General features: G+C 44.0%; 8 protein-coding genes across 8 annotated transcripts; 5 read left to right on the top strand and 3 right to left on the bottom strand.

Moving 5' to 3' along the window:
- Positions 1 to 390: 390 nt before the first annotated feature.
- On the bottom strand, positions 391 to 1363 carry BEWA_046300 (hypothetical protein). Its single transcript, XM_004831561.1, has one exon. The coding sequence runs from the start codon at positions 1008 to 1010 to the stop codon at positions 423 to 425; it is 588 nt and encodes a 195-aa protein (XP_004831618.1). The 5' UTR covers positions 1011 to 1363; the 3' UTR covers positions 391 to 422.
- A 1388-nt stretch (positions 1364 to 2751) lies between these two features.
- On the bottom strand, positions 2752 to 3682 carry BEWA_046290 (conserved hypothetical protein; the record flags this gene model as incomplete). The annotated part of the gene is made up of 2 exons (XM_004831560.1): positions 2752 to 2865; positions 3356 to 3682. 2 exons carry the CDS (start codon positions 3680 to 3682, stop codon positions 2752 to 2754), a joined length of 441 nt encoding a protein of 146 aa, XP_004831617.1.
- Positions 3683 to 3959: 277 nt separating this feature from the next.
- Positions 3960 to 5345, bottom strand: BEWA_046280 (hypothetical protein; the record flags this gene model as incomplete). The annotated part of the gene is made up of 1 exon (XM_004831559.1): positions 3960 to 5345. One exon carries the CDS (start codon positions 5343 to 5345, stop codon positions 3960 to 3962), a length of 1386 nt encoding a protein of 461 aa, XP_004831616.1.
- A 1159-nt stretch (positions 5346 to 6504) lies between these two features.
- On the top strand, positions 6505 to 11178 carry BEWA_046270 (hypothetical protein; the record flags this gene model as incomplete). Its single annotated transcript, XM_004831558.1, has 1 exon — positions 6505 to 11178. One exon carries the CDS (start codon positions 6505 to 6507, stop codon positions 11176 to 11178), a length of 4674 nt encoding a protein of 1557 aa, XP_004831615.1.
- A 98-nt stretch (positions 11179 to 11276) lies between these two features.
- On the top strand, positions 11277 to 12298 carry BEWA_046260 (signal peptide containing protein; the record flags this gene model as incomplete). The annotated part of the gene is made up of 3 exons (XM_004831557.1): positions 11277 to 11762; positions 11885 to 11907; positions 12073 to 12298. 3 exons carry the CDS (start codon positions 11277 to 11279, stop codon positions 12296 to 12298), a joined length of 735 nt encoding a protein of 244 aa, XP_004831614.1.
- Positions 12299 to 12668: 370 nt separating this feature from the next.
- Positions 12669 to 13862, top strand: BEWA_046250 (signal peptide containing protein; the record flags this gene model as incomplete). The annotated part of the gene is made up of 1 exon (XM_004831556.1): positions 12669 to 13862. The coding sequence occupies one exon, from the start codon at positions 12669 to 12671 to the stop codon at positions 13860 to 13862; it is 1194 nt and encodes a 397-aa protein (XP_004831613.1).
- A 169-nt stretch (positions 13863 to 14031) lies between these two features.
- BEWA_046240 (hypothetical protein) lies at positions 14032 to 14703 on the top strand (the record flags this gene model as incomplete). The annotated part of the gene is made up of 2 exons (XM_004831555.1): positions 14032 to 14291; positions 14430 to 14703. The coding sequence occupies 2 exons, from the start codon at positions 14032 to 14034 to the stop codon at positions 14701 to 14703; spliced, it is 534 nt and encodes a 177-aa protein (XP_004831612.1).
- An 857-nt stretch (positions 14704 to 15560) lies between these two features.
- BEWA_046230 (signal peptide containing protein) lies at positions 15561 to 17336 on the top strand (the record flags this gene model as incomplete). The annotated part of the gene is made up of 1 exon (XM_004831554.1): positions 15561 to 17336. One exon carries the CDS (start codon positions 15561 to 15563, stop codon positions 17334 to 17336), a length of 1776 nt encoding a protein of 591 aa, XP_004831611.1.
- Positions 17337 to 18276: the final 940 nt, after the last annotated feature.

Genomic DNA, 18276 nt, shown 5'->3' with positions numbered 1-18276 from the left:
AGACCATTCCTTCATCTAACGACGAATACACAAGCTCCTATACTGCGTATACTCGCCACGTTCATTCCCTAGTCTTTGACGTCGGTAGGTCATTCGTCCTTCCGTTGCACTCCAGTAATGACCTTAATCCTACTGATAGAAAGAGCTCCTTTCAGTCGCTTGAGCTCATCCACCTTACGGTGAACTCGCTCATACTCCTGTTCTCTTGTCACTTTACAGTGCCAATAGAACACTCGTCTACCACCATCTAGAGATGGCGGCACGACTTCCAGATTCCCTAGGGTCATCTGGACCTAGCAGTCATACCTACTCCGTAGGATACTCTTGCTAGAGTTTGTATACTCACTCCATGCTACGCATTACGTTCGTATACTACAAATACAAAACTTAAGTTCCGATCCTCCTTCGGAGTATCAACTCATCTAGCTTATTCCGAAAGAGCATAAAATGCTCCCATCCGGGTGACAAATCGATTGCGAGTTCGCGTATAATTTGTTGTTCGGTGAGTAGAAATGTCCCGCAGTTTTTGAGTATGCGATAGGCTTCGGTCTTGACACCTCTGGTGAGTATGACATAGCGATAGATATACTTTTCATCTTGAAACCTCGGTGAGTAATAGACGTCACCAAAGGGCGTGGTCTTGTACGAATAATCGGCAACGCAGGTGGTGATGATGCCATAGTTTGGATAAATGGATTCCAACTCTGCCTCTGTAAGACTGTGCATTTTTTCGACAATCCTCTCTTGTTTGGTGGGCTTCCGCTCAGCCTTTTGGATGGAGAGCGGGGCAGATTCGATATACTCTTTGAGCATCCCGTCAATGGGAATATTTCGAGAATCAACTCGACTCCAAAAGTCCCCAACGGGGACACTTTTGCGCGCTTTCTTGTGCTCCTTCCCGAGCGGAATGGGCAGGCAAAGCCTCTTTTTACCGGGGAACTCGTAGCGCCCTCCCTTGACATCCTGCAGGACACTGGAGCAGATCTTGGCCTTGCTGATAACCAAGGCATCCGAGGCTGCAGCCATCCCAGAATCCCCGCAGGGAACAGCCGGACGCGCTCCCGTCATAAGTCTATCCTGTCTACAAGACAGTAGTGTCTCTACTGGAAGGAGTATGAGGGTCCACCAAGTACCACCTATCCGGGCCAAGTCAAGCAGCCTGACGACGCAGTGTGTGTTTAAAGACCGGCAGTTTAGCTCTGCCCTGCGTGGATTACCGTTAATTTAAAAGTGATGCTGTCTGGAGAATTTCGTCTAGGGGAGGGGAAAAGGCCTAGACAGTGTGTGAGCGCTCCAGGACTCGGTCGACTAGGCAAATTAAATGACAAAACAAAAAATCAGCGCTGGGTTGTTCTCAGCTTCCAAAAAGTTAAAACTTACCAGACATGCCGAGTTGCATTCGGAGCACCAAGGTGCCCAGACAGACGAGCGGCGGCGTTGGCCAAACAGCTGTGACGCGGGCGCAGCTTCCCTGTAGCTTTAATGCAGTTTACCCTCTGCAGTGCGCAGCCAAGAACGACGTCGCAGAGCTCCAGGAGGACGCAAGGCTCGCGAGTCCGTCGAGAGGAGAAAAGCGGCGGAGCGATTCGGAGGAAATTTCTCCGTAAATGTGCTGAAATTGCCCTATAAAACAAGAGAAAAAATGTGCCAAAATGAATTTCTTCTTCCGAAAATTCACACACACTCGTTCGGGGCCTCGAGACGAGGCCTGGGACGCCCCGTGGAATCCAAGGGCCAAAGAAGAGCAAAGCGTGGGATATCTCAGGATATGTGTGTGTTAGCGTAAGCTGGCGCAAATTTGGTCTAGACGACAAAACGTCCGAAAAACATGCCCAGGGCGCACCGAGGAGTGTACTTACGCGCTTCAAAGTGTGTAGTTTTAAGGTGAGTGAGGACACAGATGCAGAAATAGCAATGAACAGCGAGATTCCACAACCTTCCAATGGGGTGTGTGTTCACGTCCTGTCCGCTACACATCAGGAATGGCAGGTCCCGAAGAATGAAGAGTGCGAACTACGGAGTAGTGAGCAATGGCGAACGTAGTGAGCCAGAGCGACTAGCAGGAGCTCTGCAGCGACCCCTGGGAGCTTAAGGAAGAGAGGATTCTCCACTCTCCAAGTACGACTGGACGACCGACGGGAGCCTGTATATTCGCCAGATTCTTGCGACTGAAGGAAGGAATGCTCAATTCTGGACTTTGGAAGGACATTCTAGCTATGATAAAAAAGAGTGTGTGGACATTTCTGGAACTAAAGAGGCAATGGAGCCCAGGGAATGTGCTGGTGGACCCTAGACACTGTCCTTACCGAAGATTCCACGGTGTATGGAGCCCCCAGCGGAGTGGCACGCTCCACTAGTAGTAGCAGCAGCAATGATGGGTACATATAACAGCAACAAATTGGGCTTAATCTAGTATGGCTTTCCGTATCCCTCGCGGTTGAACCCGCGGCGTGAATAGTACCTTCCACCCCTATAGAATGTGAATGGAGCGTAGCGGAATGAATGGACGACCAAAGGCTTTAGCCGAAGGGAGTATCCTACGGAGTAGGAGCCAGAGCGACTGAAAGGAGCTCTAGCGAATATACTTCAGTATATGAGCCCGTGTATTCACAGTGTTCACTAGATGAATGAGCATCTCAACTCGCTGTTTACAGCTCGTCATAGCTCTTATACTGGCGTATAGTTGCTGTACTTCCTCCTGCTCACTACTCTGTAGCTCGCATCCCTCATTCTTCGGGATATATACTCCTTTCATTCGGATACTGAGCATTCAACATACCTGTTAAAAGAGCGTCCTCTACCCCTGGATCTTCCGGTAGGTCTCTTTCGGCCGAGTCCCGGAATGTTCTTGCGCTTTGGAGTGACCTATGATGTTAATGTGAACTACAGAGTAGTGAGCATGAGCGAATGAGTGACCATACGCCAGTATGGGAACAATGTCCCACTGTAAGGAGGAATGATGCCCGCGTAATGCGTAGCATGAAGGGAGCCTCAGAAAGAGTAGGATTAGGGTCATTGTTGTTGATGAATACACAGGCTCCCGTTGGTCGCTTATGCTCCTATACTCTGTATACTCGCCACATCTTCTCTACTCACTAGGCTAATAGAGTCTCCATCAGTCTTCTTTAAGCTCCCGTTGGTCGCCCATTCGTTACACTCATTCCATAGTGATATACTACCTAGTCTCTGACGTCGGTAGGTCTTTCTTCCTTCCGTTGTACTCCAGTAATGACCTTAATCCTACTCTTCTTCCTTAGGCTCACTCTGTTCGCCATAAAGCTCCTGTTAGTCGCTCTAGTAACTCATCCTCACTACGTTCGGATTGTCCTCCGCTTCGCTATGGACATTAACTCACCTTGATAATCCTTTCCTTGAATAGCGACTCATTTAGCATGACCGCATTATTCACGGCGTCTTCGCTAGAGAATTCGATATAGGCATAGCCCTTGGGGTGTCCTGTCCACTTGTCCACCATGATTGTAATTCTATTAATTTGACCAGAAGACTTGAAGAACTCTTGTAGCTCTTGGGGTTTTGTGGAATAATCGACGTTTCCGACGTAGACTGATCTCTTGTCCACGTCCTCATTCTCCTCCATATCAACGTCGTCAGCCCCGGGATTCGCGTCGGTCATTCCCTGGAGCGACATTAACTCCTCGTCCAGACTTTTAATATCACTCATTGCGATTCTTTAAACCCTGAATGAATGTGTATTATGCGAACGTAGTGAGTATAATGTGAGCTATGAATGGGCGAGTATACGCAGTATAGGAGCCTAAGGAATACAGTGGAACTAGAATAACAAAAGGATGAGAAAACCATGATGAGATAGCAACTGATAGATTTTGGCATATTACAAGTGAGCATAAGTCTTACATTCCAGTATACCAACAAGAGAGTAGTCTAGAGGGGAGTATCTCTTGGTACTAGTACTGTCTACTTAGAGTATGGACTATATTTTACATGCGAGTGATTAGTCGTGCAATTAGAGCAGGGCCCTTCCATATTCCAAGACAGATGATGCCTCCACCAGCGCCTACACTTGTAATGCCAATCCCTGCTTTAGCTCCTGTTGAAAGTCCAGTATCTGGAAAATGTATCTTCCTTAGCCTATCAAGTTCAGTCTTTAGAGGGGCACCCCTTAGTTGAGTAGTTCCATCAGATCCGGGATATTTTGACCATGAAGGTGCATTTTTCTTATCTCCGCAATAGTACTTGTATGTGGTTTTATCACTAGTCTTTATAGACAGTTCAACAAGGAGAAGCTTAGGTAGATCCGTAGGAGTGTTTCCACAGTAATAGGATGAGATACTCTCTAGATGGGTATCAGGAGAAGATTCTATACCCTCAAGTGGAGTACTATCATGCACAACACTCTCAACTGTAAAGAGACCGCCCACGAGAGAATGTTCAAATTTCCAGTAGCCATCACCTATTGGACTATTCCGCACTGTTATACTTATACCAGTACCTTCATCAGTGTATGTTTTAGCTTTACTAGATATATAAGGAGTAATTTTGGGGTAATAATTCCGATCATTTAGAAGGTTAGACTCTTGACCCTTGGGAACTGCAACCCAGGAATTACTAGTTTTAGTGTTTCTCTTGAAATATTTCTCTCCACCTTTGTTATAATTAATTACAATAGGGGTATTAGTGTTTGAGATAAAATTTATGGTTATGACCGAAATATCCTTAATAGACGGAAGTCCAACTTGCCAATTTCTACTATCTATAAACCCAGAGATTGAGAGGGATCCAGAAGAATGAGAATCACCAGTAATAGAATGTGCACAGTAAGTAAAATCTGAACTGCTTTGATAATTGGTTTGAATTTTCCGTTTATAACCACAACTTGGACAATTATAAGAACTAGTTCTCTTCTGTGAAATATCTATAATGTGAGCCTTGTTTCTACCACAGTTTTGTTTGTTAAGTTCCTCCCTGAGACTTACATTTGCCTCTTTATCCTTACTCCAAGTATCTTCAATACCAGCATGTTTATAGTATTTGTCTGTATCTCCTGTTCCGAGTTGAATTAGGAGGGGTGTAGCACAAGTGCTATCCAATGACCAGTAGTAGACCGTTACACTGGAATACTGTGGAAGACTGTTAGGGGATAGGGTTTGAGGAGCATCATTGTGTGTAATACTTTGGATATTTCCTGATTCCGGAATATGTTTGAACTTTTTATACGTTCCTTCTGGGTCAGGGTACCATTCATCCGTCAGATTAACTCTTCTACTATCGCTATCGTAATAGTGTCCTCCTTTATCACCTGATTGGACATTTCCAGAATGTTTACTAATGTCTACAGTAACAGGTTTGGAGTGTGATCCTCCCATCTATCATCTTTGCAGAGATGGCCCATGGTACACCCATCTACCATACTATCCTCCAGTATCCATCCTGCACATTTCAACTGGTGTGAGAAGAATTGTCAGTAGGGATGAATGAATGTTTACTAGGGACAAAAGTAGATCTCCAGAGGGGGAATAACCTACCGAGACCTGAGACTAGGATGACCATGGAAGCTTCTTCTCTACCCTTCAGTCCTCCAGAACGGGATAGTATAGCCATAGGAGCAAACTGGAAAGAGTAGTGATCCACTGCTCCAAAGGTGTCATTATGTGCCAGCTTCCTCCCTCTAGTACAGCGTAGAGATCACCAGTGAGTCAAGAGCGCCAACACGAGTACAATGTCCATCTATCAGCAGTCATTAGAGCTCCAATAGCCTGGAGGCCCATAGCAATCACCAATACCCATCCATTGCGACAGTTTTCCGGTAAATTCCCGTTACGCTCGCCGGGCTCCCCTTGGTCGTTTAGCTCGGGGCATTTCTGCCCATGCACTTACCTTTTAGCGGTAAATTCCTCGAATAAAAGCGTTTAAAGACAGAAAAGTGGAAACTGAAGGTCTGGCAGGTCATCTATGGTGCTGTGCCTCGTCTACTCATTAAAATGTCCAAAGGGCGGCAGATCTTGCCGATTTCTTCTCTCCACGATCTTTTGGACATTTTAACCCCAAAGGTTGCGGCGAGTGTGGAGTCGAAATCGCAGGGTGTGCCCGGGGAACCGCCCAGAGAGGATCTCGGAGACTTGAGCAGTAGCGACTCTGACAGACTCGTAAAACTCGTAAATGAAGGAACAAAATTGATACTGGACAGTTTCAGGTGAGTTTGTCCAGCGCATACAGGCCCTTTTATGGATTTTCGCGGAAATGACGGAGGGGTACCTAGAAGATGGGTAACACACTGCAGATCTCTACATGAACGAAGCGAATGGGCGACTATACGCCAGTATGGGAGCTTGCGTGGGAGATGCCAGGAATGGAGTACAGGGGAAGTCATTAATATGTCTATAGTGACAGGATGTCCTCCAAGCGGCTACACAGTGAGCTAGTCTTGTGAGGGAGTCTATCTCTACTGTATGCTCCCTTTGGTCGCATTGAGATACTCATGGATCTCAGAGTTTTGAATGGGCATATTCTATATGAACATGGAGGATGAGTGGAGATGATGGTAATACATTAAAGTTAGAGATAAAGAAAAAATGTGGAAATACTAAAACATGTACGTGTGGCACTAAACAACCTAAGGGTGTTACTGCAAAAAGGGAAGACCTGATCGATGATGTTAAAGGCTTTGTTGCCCTTGTTCATTCCATCAAGAAAGGACGGACATTTAAGCTCAGTAAAAATCTGGGTAACGGTGAGAGTCTTGAGGACGGCATAACAGTTCTCTACGGTGTTACTAAGGTATCAGTGTATTACTGGGTTGGAGACGCGAGTCTTGAAAGACCGCTTCTCCTGGAAAGAGACAATAGCGGCCATAAGAGCTACTACTACAAATATGACAAAAGTGAAGGACCGACTCCAACCATTTGGAAGCTCATCCCAGACAAACTTACACTACAAGAAAGACTTGATGACAGAAACTGCGGTATAAACAATGCTGTCGTGTTTAACATAGAAAATTCAGAATCTGGATCTCTCCCTAACAACTCAAAATCTGATTGCATAAAAAGTAGAAAGATAGAACTTGGTGACTTAAAACATCTTTCTGGTAGTAACTATGTTTCTAAAACGCATAAAATAACTGGTCTTGATGGTAAATATAGGGAGACAAGAATATCCAGAGTAACTTTGAATGATAGGTCTACTGATCTGACCCCTCCCATTTATCCAGTTGATCAAATAAGACTATACTCATATCAGGGTAGTGGAAATGTACCTCTTATGATTGAATTTATAGAGCATGGTACTAAAAAGACCACCTTTTATGAGAGTACAGATCAGGGTCATCTTAGCTGGAGAGAGGTTGGTAATGGTAACAGTTTCTATGATGGAGATGAAAGCAATCTTCAACCTACTGGAAAACTTTCCGAACAGCTCGATGAGATATTATGCACACGGCACGACAATGTTACTTTGGATATAACTCCCGGTAGACATAACGGAGATAAGTATTGTTGTGGTACTCATAAAGGCACGGAAGGTAGAATCTCTGTCCGTGAGGGATCAGTTAAAGTTAGGAACAATCCTAAACTTTCCGTCCAGTACTATCAGCATACCGTTACCAGTGGAAAACTAGGTGGTATCTACTACAAGGATAGTGGATCTTCTGATAGGAATAATATAAAATTACACGGACTCACGTTTCCAATCTCTGGCGTAAGAAGTGTTTATACTTTCTACTGTAAAGAGGAGGGGCCATCACTCATCTATGTTGACTCCCCTAGAAACCTTGCGGCAAGAGGATGGTATAAAAAAGGTTATGGTGAAAACTGGACATGGATATCTGAACTGATTGCTATAAACTCTAATGATATAGAAAGTGGACTTACTTGTGTTAAATGGAGAAAGCTTAGGAATCATCTGACAGGACCTACTTGCAGTTACTTATCAGACTGTTCTTACACTGATCCTAACAAAGCGGATGAAGATAAAAAACAGCTTCAACAAGAAGAACAGGAAGCAATAAAGGAACGAGATAAGGCAATAGAACATGCTAAACAAAGGCTTGCTGGTAATCTTGTTCCTCCTGCTGTAGTTCCACCTTCTCCAAGTGATAGCTCTGTTAGTTCTAGTTCTGGAAGTAGTAGTGAAGAAAGATCCATGTCTCATAGTAGCGGTTATAGCCCACCAGAAGTAATCATTAATCTCTCAGAAAAATCAACTAACATAGGAGAAATTAAAAAGTACAAGTATCCTCCTAGTGGTAAAGAGATTACTGTCACAAGATCTTCCTATCAAACTGACTTCCTCAACTATAAACATAAAGACTCTAATGGAGGAGGATTTACACTAAAGGAAGTCCAAGATGATAGTAATGCCCCTATAGTTATACCTAAGGAAGGCGATAGAAAGGTGACCTCAGTTTCTGCTTATTACTGGACCGGTAATACTGATAGAGCCCTCTTGGTAGGGGTTACTACTAAGGACGGCAATACGACTACATACTATAGGAACACTAGAGATGGTGTATGGAGTGAATATAAGGCTATGGAAACACCTTCTGGAGGCCCACCCGCCAAAGAGGAGTTAGACTTGCTAAATTGCGAGATCAACGATGTTGTTCAAATAGATGTTGCACAAATTACTGATTATTGTCATGATGATAACGAACATCTTCAGATCCCTCATGATACTAAGAAAGTCAAGGTTAGTGAGATACTAGGTTCTTATAAATATCTTGGAAACTATGTTGCTTATGCTCATACTCCGAATTCCGATGCTTATACTGGAAGAAAATCTCATAAGTTTAACATATCTGGTTTTACCAATGGGAAAACTCCTATAACACTAAGTGGACTGCACCTGCCTGTTATGGGTGTTCAAAAGGTCATCCTTTATTTCTGCGAGGGCGAAGTCAATGCTATTCGTTCTTCCGGGAAATCGGTGAATAATCCACTTCTCATTTATTTACCAAATTCCGATCAGGGAGAACGCTGGTTTAAGAAACCTGACAGTGGTACTGAATGGACACTAGTTAATAAACTTAATGGAAAGGAATGCTTTGATAACGCAGTTGTTGATTTTTTGGACACTGTTGAGAGTATATGTAGGCCACCTGAAGTAACTATCAACATTTATAACAGAACTATAGGGAATACATACGCCTATGGAGATGATTTTGGAAGATGGATTACTGTAGAGGATTCTTTCAACTCCAATATAGATTGTTTTACCGAATATACCCATAGGGAATATGGTAGAAAGAATAGCTACTTCACAGTTAAAAAGTTCAAATACGGTGGAAATGAGATCGAAAGCGGATTAGAATCTGTAGATACTCCTAAGGTTACTAAACTATCGGTCTTCTACTGGACCGCTTTGGAGAATGATTCTAGGAAGGGCTCTCCAGATGAGAGAGGCAGGCCTTTACTCGTTAAAATTACTACCCATGCACCCGGTGAAGAAGCTAAGGAAATTTACTATGAGAATGTTAGTTCTAAGCCTGGCGATCATACTCAGTGGAAGTTGTGGAAAGGATTTCCTCCCGAGCCAAAGGAATTAGAAAATGAACTCGAACTTCTAAACTGCAATATAAACAACGTAGTGAACATAAAAGTCAATCAGACTAAAGGATTTTATTGTGGTCATCTTAATAGTCATAATCCTGGAAGAGTCAAAGTTGAGGGGATGAATAGGAATAATCTTGGAAAATATAAAGCTTATAAGCATGAACCAAATATGAACCCGGTGGGCAAAGTCCACATTTCTGATTTCAAAGATATACAGAATAAAACACTTACTGGTCTGCCTACATCTGTTCTAGATGTTAAAAAGGTTGTTGTCTACTTTTGTGGTAAGAGTCCCCTCTTGCTTTACATAGACTCTAATGATCCCAATATTACTAGCAAGTGGTTCCAAAAGCCTAATAACGGTACTGAATGGTTACCAGTAAATTCTCCTCCACCTAGTGAAAAGGAATATTCAAAGATCGTTGAAATACTTGATAAACTTAAGAGTGGTTGTGCTCCACCATCTGTTACTATAGACATTTATCAGAGAGATCCCGGGGGACATACAAAATACTATAAATATGATAGTGGGTCTAATAGGGTTCTTGTAACGGGTATTGGGAATAATCCATCTGGTTTTACTGAGTACAAACACACCGATAACGGTGCATCAAAAAATACCTTCACTGTCTCAGGGTTTGAATACAATAAGGAAAAGGTTAAAGCTGGTCTGAGTGGAAATACTCATAATGTAATTTCCGTCTCAGTCTTCCACTGGACTGCTCTGGAGGACGATCTCCAGCGGAGAAATAGTAGGCCTTTACTCGTTAAAATTACTCAGAAGAAGCCTGGTCAAGGATTTATGGAAAAGTGGTATGAGAATGACGGTAATCGCAATAATACAGGATGGACTGAATGGTGGATGTCAACGGTTTCTGAGCCCATTCTCCAAAGTAAACTCTGCATCCTAAACTGCAAACTCAACCAGGCAGTGGTTATCGATATTAGTAAGCAGGATACTGTTACTTATGATACTTGCAAGGATACTCATTTGGACTCTGGGCACAGTAATAACGATAAGATCAAGGTTGATCAGGATAAAGAAGACATGGGTAAACTACGCAACTATCAGGTTTATCGGCATACTCTAAACAGTGGTGGTGGACCATTTCATATACTCTCTTTCAAGAATGCTGGAACAACTCTCAGCGGAATTGGACCAACTCCCTTTTCACCCATTCTTGATGTGAGCGAAGTAAGAGTATACTTTTGCTCATTAGATAATAAGCCTCTTCTCCTGTACTACAAGGCAAATGGACAACATTACTGGTACAAGAACAATAAACCCACTAGTAAGGCTGGGCAATGGGTAGATGCAGGATTACTTAACACCGATGGACCAGAAAACCATGAAAAGATCCTCAATGTACTCAATAGTCTTGAAAGTGAATGTAAAGATACTCCTAAAGCTGAATCTCCTCTTCCTACTGTTTCTCAAGGTGAAACTGAAAGTACTGAAGAATCTCCTAAACATGAAGCTTCTACTGCTCTTGAAGCTCCTGTTATTGCTAGTATAGCTGGATACTTCCTTACTGGTTCTGCCGGAGCTGGTGGTCTTACTGGACTCGGTTGGTGGATGTTTAAACGTTCTAAAGGAGACCCTTGGGTTATACACGGATATTCTATAGAGTGTTTAAAGAATGTCCCACATTGAGCATGCATAGGTTCACTTGTGAACTCTTACTCCCTAGGGAACATATCATTCCTCCATACTGACAATTCCGCTCATACCAGTTGAGAGTTGGGAGTAGGATGAGGGTTCTAACAGTACTATTGGCGGTGTCTCTGGTAAGACTCTGCCACTGTGGAGGTGATAATGGTGGCGCTAAAGGAGGAGTAAAGGGAGCAGTAGCTCAGCAAGATCCAGTGAAGCCCGTTCAACCTAATACGCAGGGTCCACCAGGGCAAACTCAGGCAAATCTTTCTACACCTACTCAACAAGCTGTTAAACCTGTAACAGCCTCTTCTGGAAAGGCAGACGTTTTGGATCTTGCTAATCCTGATGAGTCCAAAGTGGATATTCTCAAAGCTAGTAGGAATAAAGTGGAGAAGAAGGAGTATTATCCAAAGGATACTTCCAAGATTACTTCTGTTGTTGACGGTCAGACCCCTATATGGACCGCTTCTGAAGAGGATAAATTTTTATCTGCAAAAGTATCATCAAAGAGAGACTCTTCACTAGCTATTTCTCTTAAAAAGGCTGTTAATAAGTACTTTCAAAAAGCTGCTACGGATGGAGTATGGCATTGTCTCACAGGATGATTTCTTCAAGAAGCTTACTGACATGAGTAAATCTGAATGATCACCTCCTAATCCTTCTTCTTGACATCCTACTACTCCATCTTAATAGTGGCTTACAGATACTCCCTCATGATATAATGCAGTATGTTCTCCTACCCTCTCCCATTAGACACTCCCCTCTAGACTACTCTCTTGGTACACCATACACATTTAAAAAACTAGAATGAGACACGTGCCCACTCAAAACCCTCCATCATTACGTGATGAATCCAAAATCTACATTCAGCACCTATAACACTTTTTACAGGACCAGTGGATATTCAAACGTTTACCTATCATTTAATGGAGGCAAGGACAGTATCGTGGCTCTCCACCTCTACAGAATCGCTAGGGACATGCACAGATCGGAGGATATCGACTTTAACTCTCCGCTCCAGGGAGTTTATTTCAACAATTTTGGGTCAAGGGAATTTCCCGAAATGGCAAGTTTTGTGGATTTTATAAAGAAGAGATACGAAATCGAGTTGAGGTGAGTGATTTGTGCAGAGTGTGAGATCTAGTAGTTGGCTCTTCTGGGCGAATTAATGAGTGAGAGGGATGAACAGGTAGCATGTCAATCCGACGGACAGGAATGACGATTTCTGGGACCAGAGGATAATGCAGGTGACCGAATTTTGATCCGTCACTTTGGTCAAATCTCTACCATTGTTTTTGCCTATAAAGTTTCCTCTAGACTGTATTAGCGACGTTGGAACATCTTCTTCCTGGCCGCAATGGGGTCTTTTTACTCATCCACTCTTCCTTTTATCATCTTCCTCCTCTACTGGATGATTAGAGCAGGGGAAGACTAGTGTAAAGGTTGCAATAATTACCTTGTTTCTTGAGAGGTGGTAGTTGGAAGGGATGAAGGTTCTGGCATTGCTATGGGCGGTATTCCTGGTGAGATTCTGTAGCGCAGGTTTTTTGGACAGATTGTCTTGCTTTTCTGGAAGTAAAACGGATGATATTCAAGTGGAACAAGAATCTCAAGTTACTACTACTCCCATTACTTTAGACCTTACCAAACCTGATGAAACAAAGTTAGATGTGCATACAGAAAATGAGTCCGAGGTGTCATTTAAAGAGTATACTCCAAAAAGTGCCTTCCACATATCCTCTCTGACTGATGGTGATAAGGAGCTATGGAAAGCTTCTGGAGATGAAAAGTGCGTATTTGTAGAATCTTATTCTAAGGGTGCTCTAGAACTTCTTTACCTGGAGACCTCAGAGAGTAGTGGCACTAAGTATAAGTACTTTGAGAAGACTGATGGTAAATGGAATGAGATTGATGAAGAGCCATTTAATGAGAAGGCAAAGACATTCATTGGAGAATCTAGAAGAGATGGTCTTACTCTGGATATCGCTCATCCAAGTAGATTACTATATAAGTCCTTCGATTACTCCTTTGCTGCCAACGCGGTAAGATTAGTGGTTCCTAATAAGGACACTACTGTTACAAAGCTTGTGAACGACACTGAGGATGTACACGCTCTTTCAGCTGAAGAAAAGTTTGATCATGCAAAGGTCTACCTAAATAAGGATAAGAAGCCTGAACTGGTCCTTCTAGTAACTACTTTATCTGGTGCTTCTAAAGAGTACTATCTTGAACTCCAGAATGGTAAATGGGTATCTTGTAATGACACAGATGCCAAGATGAGGAGCTTGAGGGATCCTGCAGATTATATATCAGACTTTGAACTTGACCTTTCCTCAGTCACTAGTACTAAAGAATGTAGCATCTTTGAGGCAGAATTACTGGGTGTGACTACCAGGCACTTTTATCCAAAACCGGAGCACCTTGCCAAGAAAGTAAAGGATAGAAATAAGGACCTGTGGACAGGTATATCTGATGACGATTGTTGCCTTTCTTGCCTTACATACAAGAAAGGTAATATAGAGTTACTTGATCTGACAGTGGTTGAGGGACGATCAAGGTGGTATAAATTCTTTGAAAAGAGTGGTGATGGATGGACGTCCATTGATAAGAAAGACTATGATAAGAAGCTTCAGGAAATGAGAAAGTCTGGATCACCTACTACTTCACATCCATCTAAATGATTCCTCATTGATAATCTCTATGGATATAATGCAGTATGTTCTTCCTTGGCTATTCAAGGGGCCCTTAAGGAATGAATGCGCATTCTCTTCCTTCCATGCGCAAGCTCTGTATTCACCATTCACAGTATTGCCATAAAAGATGAAGGTTCTGGCAGTGCTATACATTTTAATGACGTGGACTAGAGCAAAATGTGTAGAGGTTCCCAAGGGTACTCCAAAAGCTCAGGGTGAAGATGGTAAAGATGGTCCTGAAGTTGTAGCAACTAACCTCTCTGGCCAGATAAATGTTCCAGCAAAGTCACAGAATCTGCAAGGAACTGGAGTAAAGGGTGCTGAAGGAGCCGTAGAATCCACACCAGGGGTTCAAGTTGTGGAAAATAACGACGATGGATGGTGTGGAGGTGGATGTAATATTTTAAAGTTACTAGGGTGTTTTTTCTACTCCTAAACATTCCACTATGCCACCAGGCATCCTTGTTCCAAGGACCATCTGTTCATCCTGACCCTCTCGACAATGCTTCTGCTAGACTAGTCATTCTTTCTGCACTAGCGATACTGACAATTTAGAACTCTTTCGGTCGATTGGAGGGTTGGTATTCCGCTGCTTTACAAGAGGAACATATCCTTTATAATGGGAACTAGAAGGACCGATTACGGCTGCGAGTCGTACAAGGACGTTGAATCGGGCTCAGTCGACAATTTTACATTCAAGAGAATAAACCCACTCTTGAACTGGACCTATGGAGACGTCTGGAATTTTATACGCTTCTTCAAACTCGAGTACTGCGAACTCTATGACCAAGGCTACACCTCTATTGGAAGGTACGTTGAATGTATGTGAATGGACGACCAAAGGCTTTAGCCGAAGGGAGTCCATGCAGGAGTATCCTGTCCGTAGCGAAGCGGAGGATGAGTTCCGAAGAATGAGGAATTGTCCGACTGAAAGGAGCTTTCCTATCTGGTAGGATTAAGGTCATACTGGAGTGCAACGGAAGGAAGAATGACCTACCGACGTCAAGGACTAGGGAGTAGATCACTATGGAATGAGTGTAGCGAATGGAAGAGTGATAGCGAGGTGATCAGTAGATGGATAGACTACCATTATGATATGCCAAGCATCGGGTTGTGCAATGTGCTAAGGAGGATAGGATAGTATGAAGGAGCCTATATAGCAGAGAAGTCTACTCTAGAGGATTCTCTATGGACTATACGGCAAGTATACGCCACTATAGGACATTCTGTACCCAAACTTGTTGCGCATGCAGAAATCTTCTGGGGTATGGCGAGAGCACTGGCAAGCTGTTCAGCAGGAATTCCTATGATTCTTCATAGCCCTTCTGCATGCACTAAAAGGAGACATCGCCAGAGAATACTATAAGGACTATAGACAACTCAATGCGTGGCGACAAGGGAGTTTTGGCAGCCTTTATTGAGCACCACCCGTAGGGCATCCGGTGGGTGTATGGAGGACAGGCTCTGCATTATGGCCACTATGGGAAACTTGTATGGCCCATAACCACGAGAAGCACAAACTGGCGCTAGGGAATGCAAAAGTACAGTGCGACCATGGGCGTACAGAGGGCATTTTACCGTCGGAGGAGACTCTGCCATTTGCAGTATATTTCCTCTGCGATTTAAGCTCAAAACACCTGCATGCATGCTCTTTTGGTATTCCCTGAACATCTCTAGACCAAGGCAATGAGGGTTCTGGCACTGCTGTGGACGGCATGTCTACTAAGACAATGCCACGGTGGAGATGATGAAAAGCCTTCAACGTCGGGGAGCAGTCCATCCGCACCAAAAGAGACACCTCAGGGAGCTACTGGAGTGTCTACTGGCGCTGAAGGACCTAAAGACTCGGAGGAACGATCGCCAGTTGGGGAGTGCATGAACTTTGCCAATCCAAACGGCCCGAAATACAAGTCCTTTGAGTACTTTTACAACGAGAACCACATCATTCTCTCGGTTCCCAACCCAGGAGTTGCCGTTACAAGAGTCAAGCACTTTAGGTCAGCAGTCTGGGAAGCCAAGCCCGGAGAGACGGTTGAGTATATCAAGGGTTATCTAAAGAATGGGAAGGTTCTGCTCATCCTTGTCACAAAAAGGGGACCATATGGCGTATCTGGAAAGTGGTTCATAAAGGAGAATGGCGCATGGAACGAGTGCGTGCAAGTTACTGAAGCAATAAAGTGCCTCAAGACGGTAACTGCTGGCAGCGTTTGTGAAATTGTACTTGACATCTCAATCATGCAAGACTGCCCAGAATGCACAATGTTTGATGTAAAAATCATGGGACTTCCTGCAACCTTTTACTTCCCGAATCCAGGCTACATTGTCGCTGCAATCACCCAGGGGGAAATGGTCATTTGGCAGTCGGATGGCTACGACTACTGCATTTCCTGCGACCTCTACTCCAAACATGGCGATCCGTTATTCGCGCTCTTGAGCATCAGAGACGGCAGATTGCTCTACTACAAGTACTTTGAGAAGAGGAACGGGCACTGGATAGAAGTTGATGCCAGGGTGTTTGACGAAAGGCGCCACGCATTGATGAGATCTGAGGACTCAGGTTTGCCATCTCCTCAAGAGGCTGAAAAGAAGAGCAAGTCAAAGATGGGCAAGAAGCTCTCTGGCTTCTTTTCCCTGAAAAAGTGCAAAAAGTCAAAGTCCAAGAGCAGCCCTGGAGCAGAGGGCGCCTCGCCAGAAAGACCAGTCAGAACCCCTGTAACATTCCGCAGGATAAGTGGCAAGGCCAACTCTGGCTACGAGGAAATTGGAGATGAGCTCTCGGGGGAGACCATTGACCTGGCAGTTCCGGACCCGTCACTCTACCAGTCCTTTGACTATTTCTACGACAATAATCCAGTGATAATGGTAGTGCCAGTCCCTGGGAGACGGGTCGTAAAGTTGGTGAGCCCAGAGGGGCTCTTGTGGAAATCAAGCGATAACACGCTCCTCAAGCATCTCAAACTCTACCTGGACAAGAGTGGAAAGCCAGTGCTCATGTACGTCATCATGAAGACTTCCTACGGGATGCCACGTCAGTATTACAGCAAGGAGGGAGACGAATGGAAGGTTTTCAACGGGGATTACAAAAGGGCAATTGATAACCTCAGAATTGAACCAGAGTCGGTCACAAACTTCTCAATGGACATTTCTGTGAGCACGGACACTGATCAATGCACAGTCTTTAACACAAAAGTTTACAATGTAAATACGCGCTTTTACGCCCCCAAACACGGCTTCCATGCCAAGGAAGTTCTAGACGACATGTCCCTGGTATGGGAAAGTGGAGAGAACGGAAAGTGCCTCTCGTGCGACTTGTACAATGGACAAAATAAACCGCCACTCCTCTTGCTAGTCGCCGGATACCAAAACATGACCAGGACGCTCTTTTTCGTGAAGATTAACGGAGAATGGAGAAGCATCACAGAGGAGGAATTTAGCCTCCGAAAGAATGAAATGGCCTCCTGAAACATACATGCCCCGCCCGCACCTGCATCAAACATTTATGCTACAGTACCGGAGACACGATAAAGAATCCATACCTGCAAAGGAACGATGGAGGAGGAGGATACGACCCCGCATTCAAGCTCGAAAATTGGGACCTTGAAAGAGAAGGAAGATGCACATCGCAATAAGATTTAATGGTTTACATGCATGTTAGAATGTGTGGCATACGAGTGAAGCGAGTATAATGCCGTCGATGGCATAAGCCAGAGACAGAATGGGTATCCGACTAGAAGGAGGAATGGCGAATGCAGTGAGCCTGAGCGACTAACAGGAGCTTTATGGCGACCTATGGGAGCCTAAGGAAGAGTAGGATTCTCACTGTGCAAGTACGACTGTAAGGAGTACTGAAACAGGTGACCTACCGACGTCGGAGACTAGGGAGTAATGGCGACTATACAGAGCATAGGAGCCTGAATGGTCACCTGCTCTTACTCCAGTAGGCTCTTTTTTAGACTTATTAGGACTATTTTTAGACTCTTTATTCTACTTGTGGAACCAGGAGGACAACTAAAGAGAGTCTCTAGAAGAATAGATGAATGAGTTACCATTAGGATATGCCAACATCGAGTTGTATAATGCAAGAATACTCAGTATGGGAGTTCCTAATTTTGCTATCTGGATATACCATGGAGTAGTTAAGCTTCTGGAATCTCAAGTTAGGGTACCATAGATGAGACTGCCTACTACTATGCAAATCCTTCCGGAGTAAGTACTCGTAAGCAGAATGGTAAATACTGCAATGAATCTAGCTGCCAAAGCGGCGGTTGTCAATGTGGAAGCAGTGGAGGAACTTGTAAGCCTGAAAACTGTGCATCTACCAACTGCCAATGCTGTAAAGAGAGAGAGGGTACTTACTCATCTGTTAATGCATTTACACCCCAATCCCTAATGACCATCTTGG

This window comes from Theileria equi, assembly GCF_000342415.1.
Source record: "Theileria equi strain WA chromosome 4 map unlocalized gcontig_1105316255041, whole genome shotgun sequence".
Taxonomy (NCBI): Eukaryota; Apicomplexa; class Aconoidasida; order Piroplasmida; family Theileriidae; genus Theileria; species Theileria equi.
Note: the sequence above shows the minus strand (reverse complement) of the source record. Positions and strands in the feature narration are given on the sequence as shown.

Excerpts from the sequence above, each read along its gene's own strand:
- BEWA_046300 (XM_004831561.1), bottom strand. The coding sequence starts at position 1,010 with ATGCCTTGGTTATCAGCAAGGCCAAGATCTGCTCCAGTGTCCTGCAGG.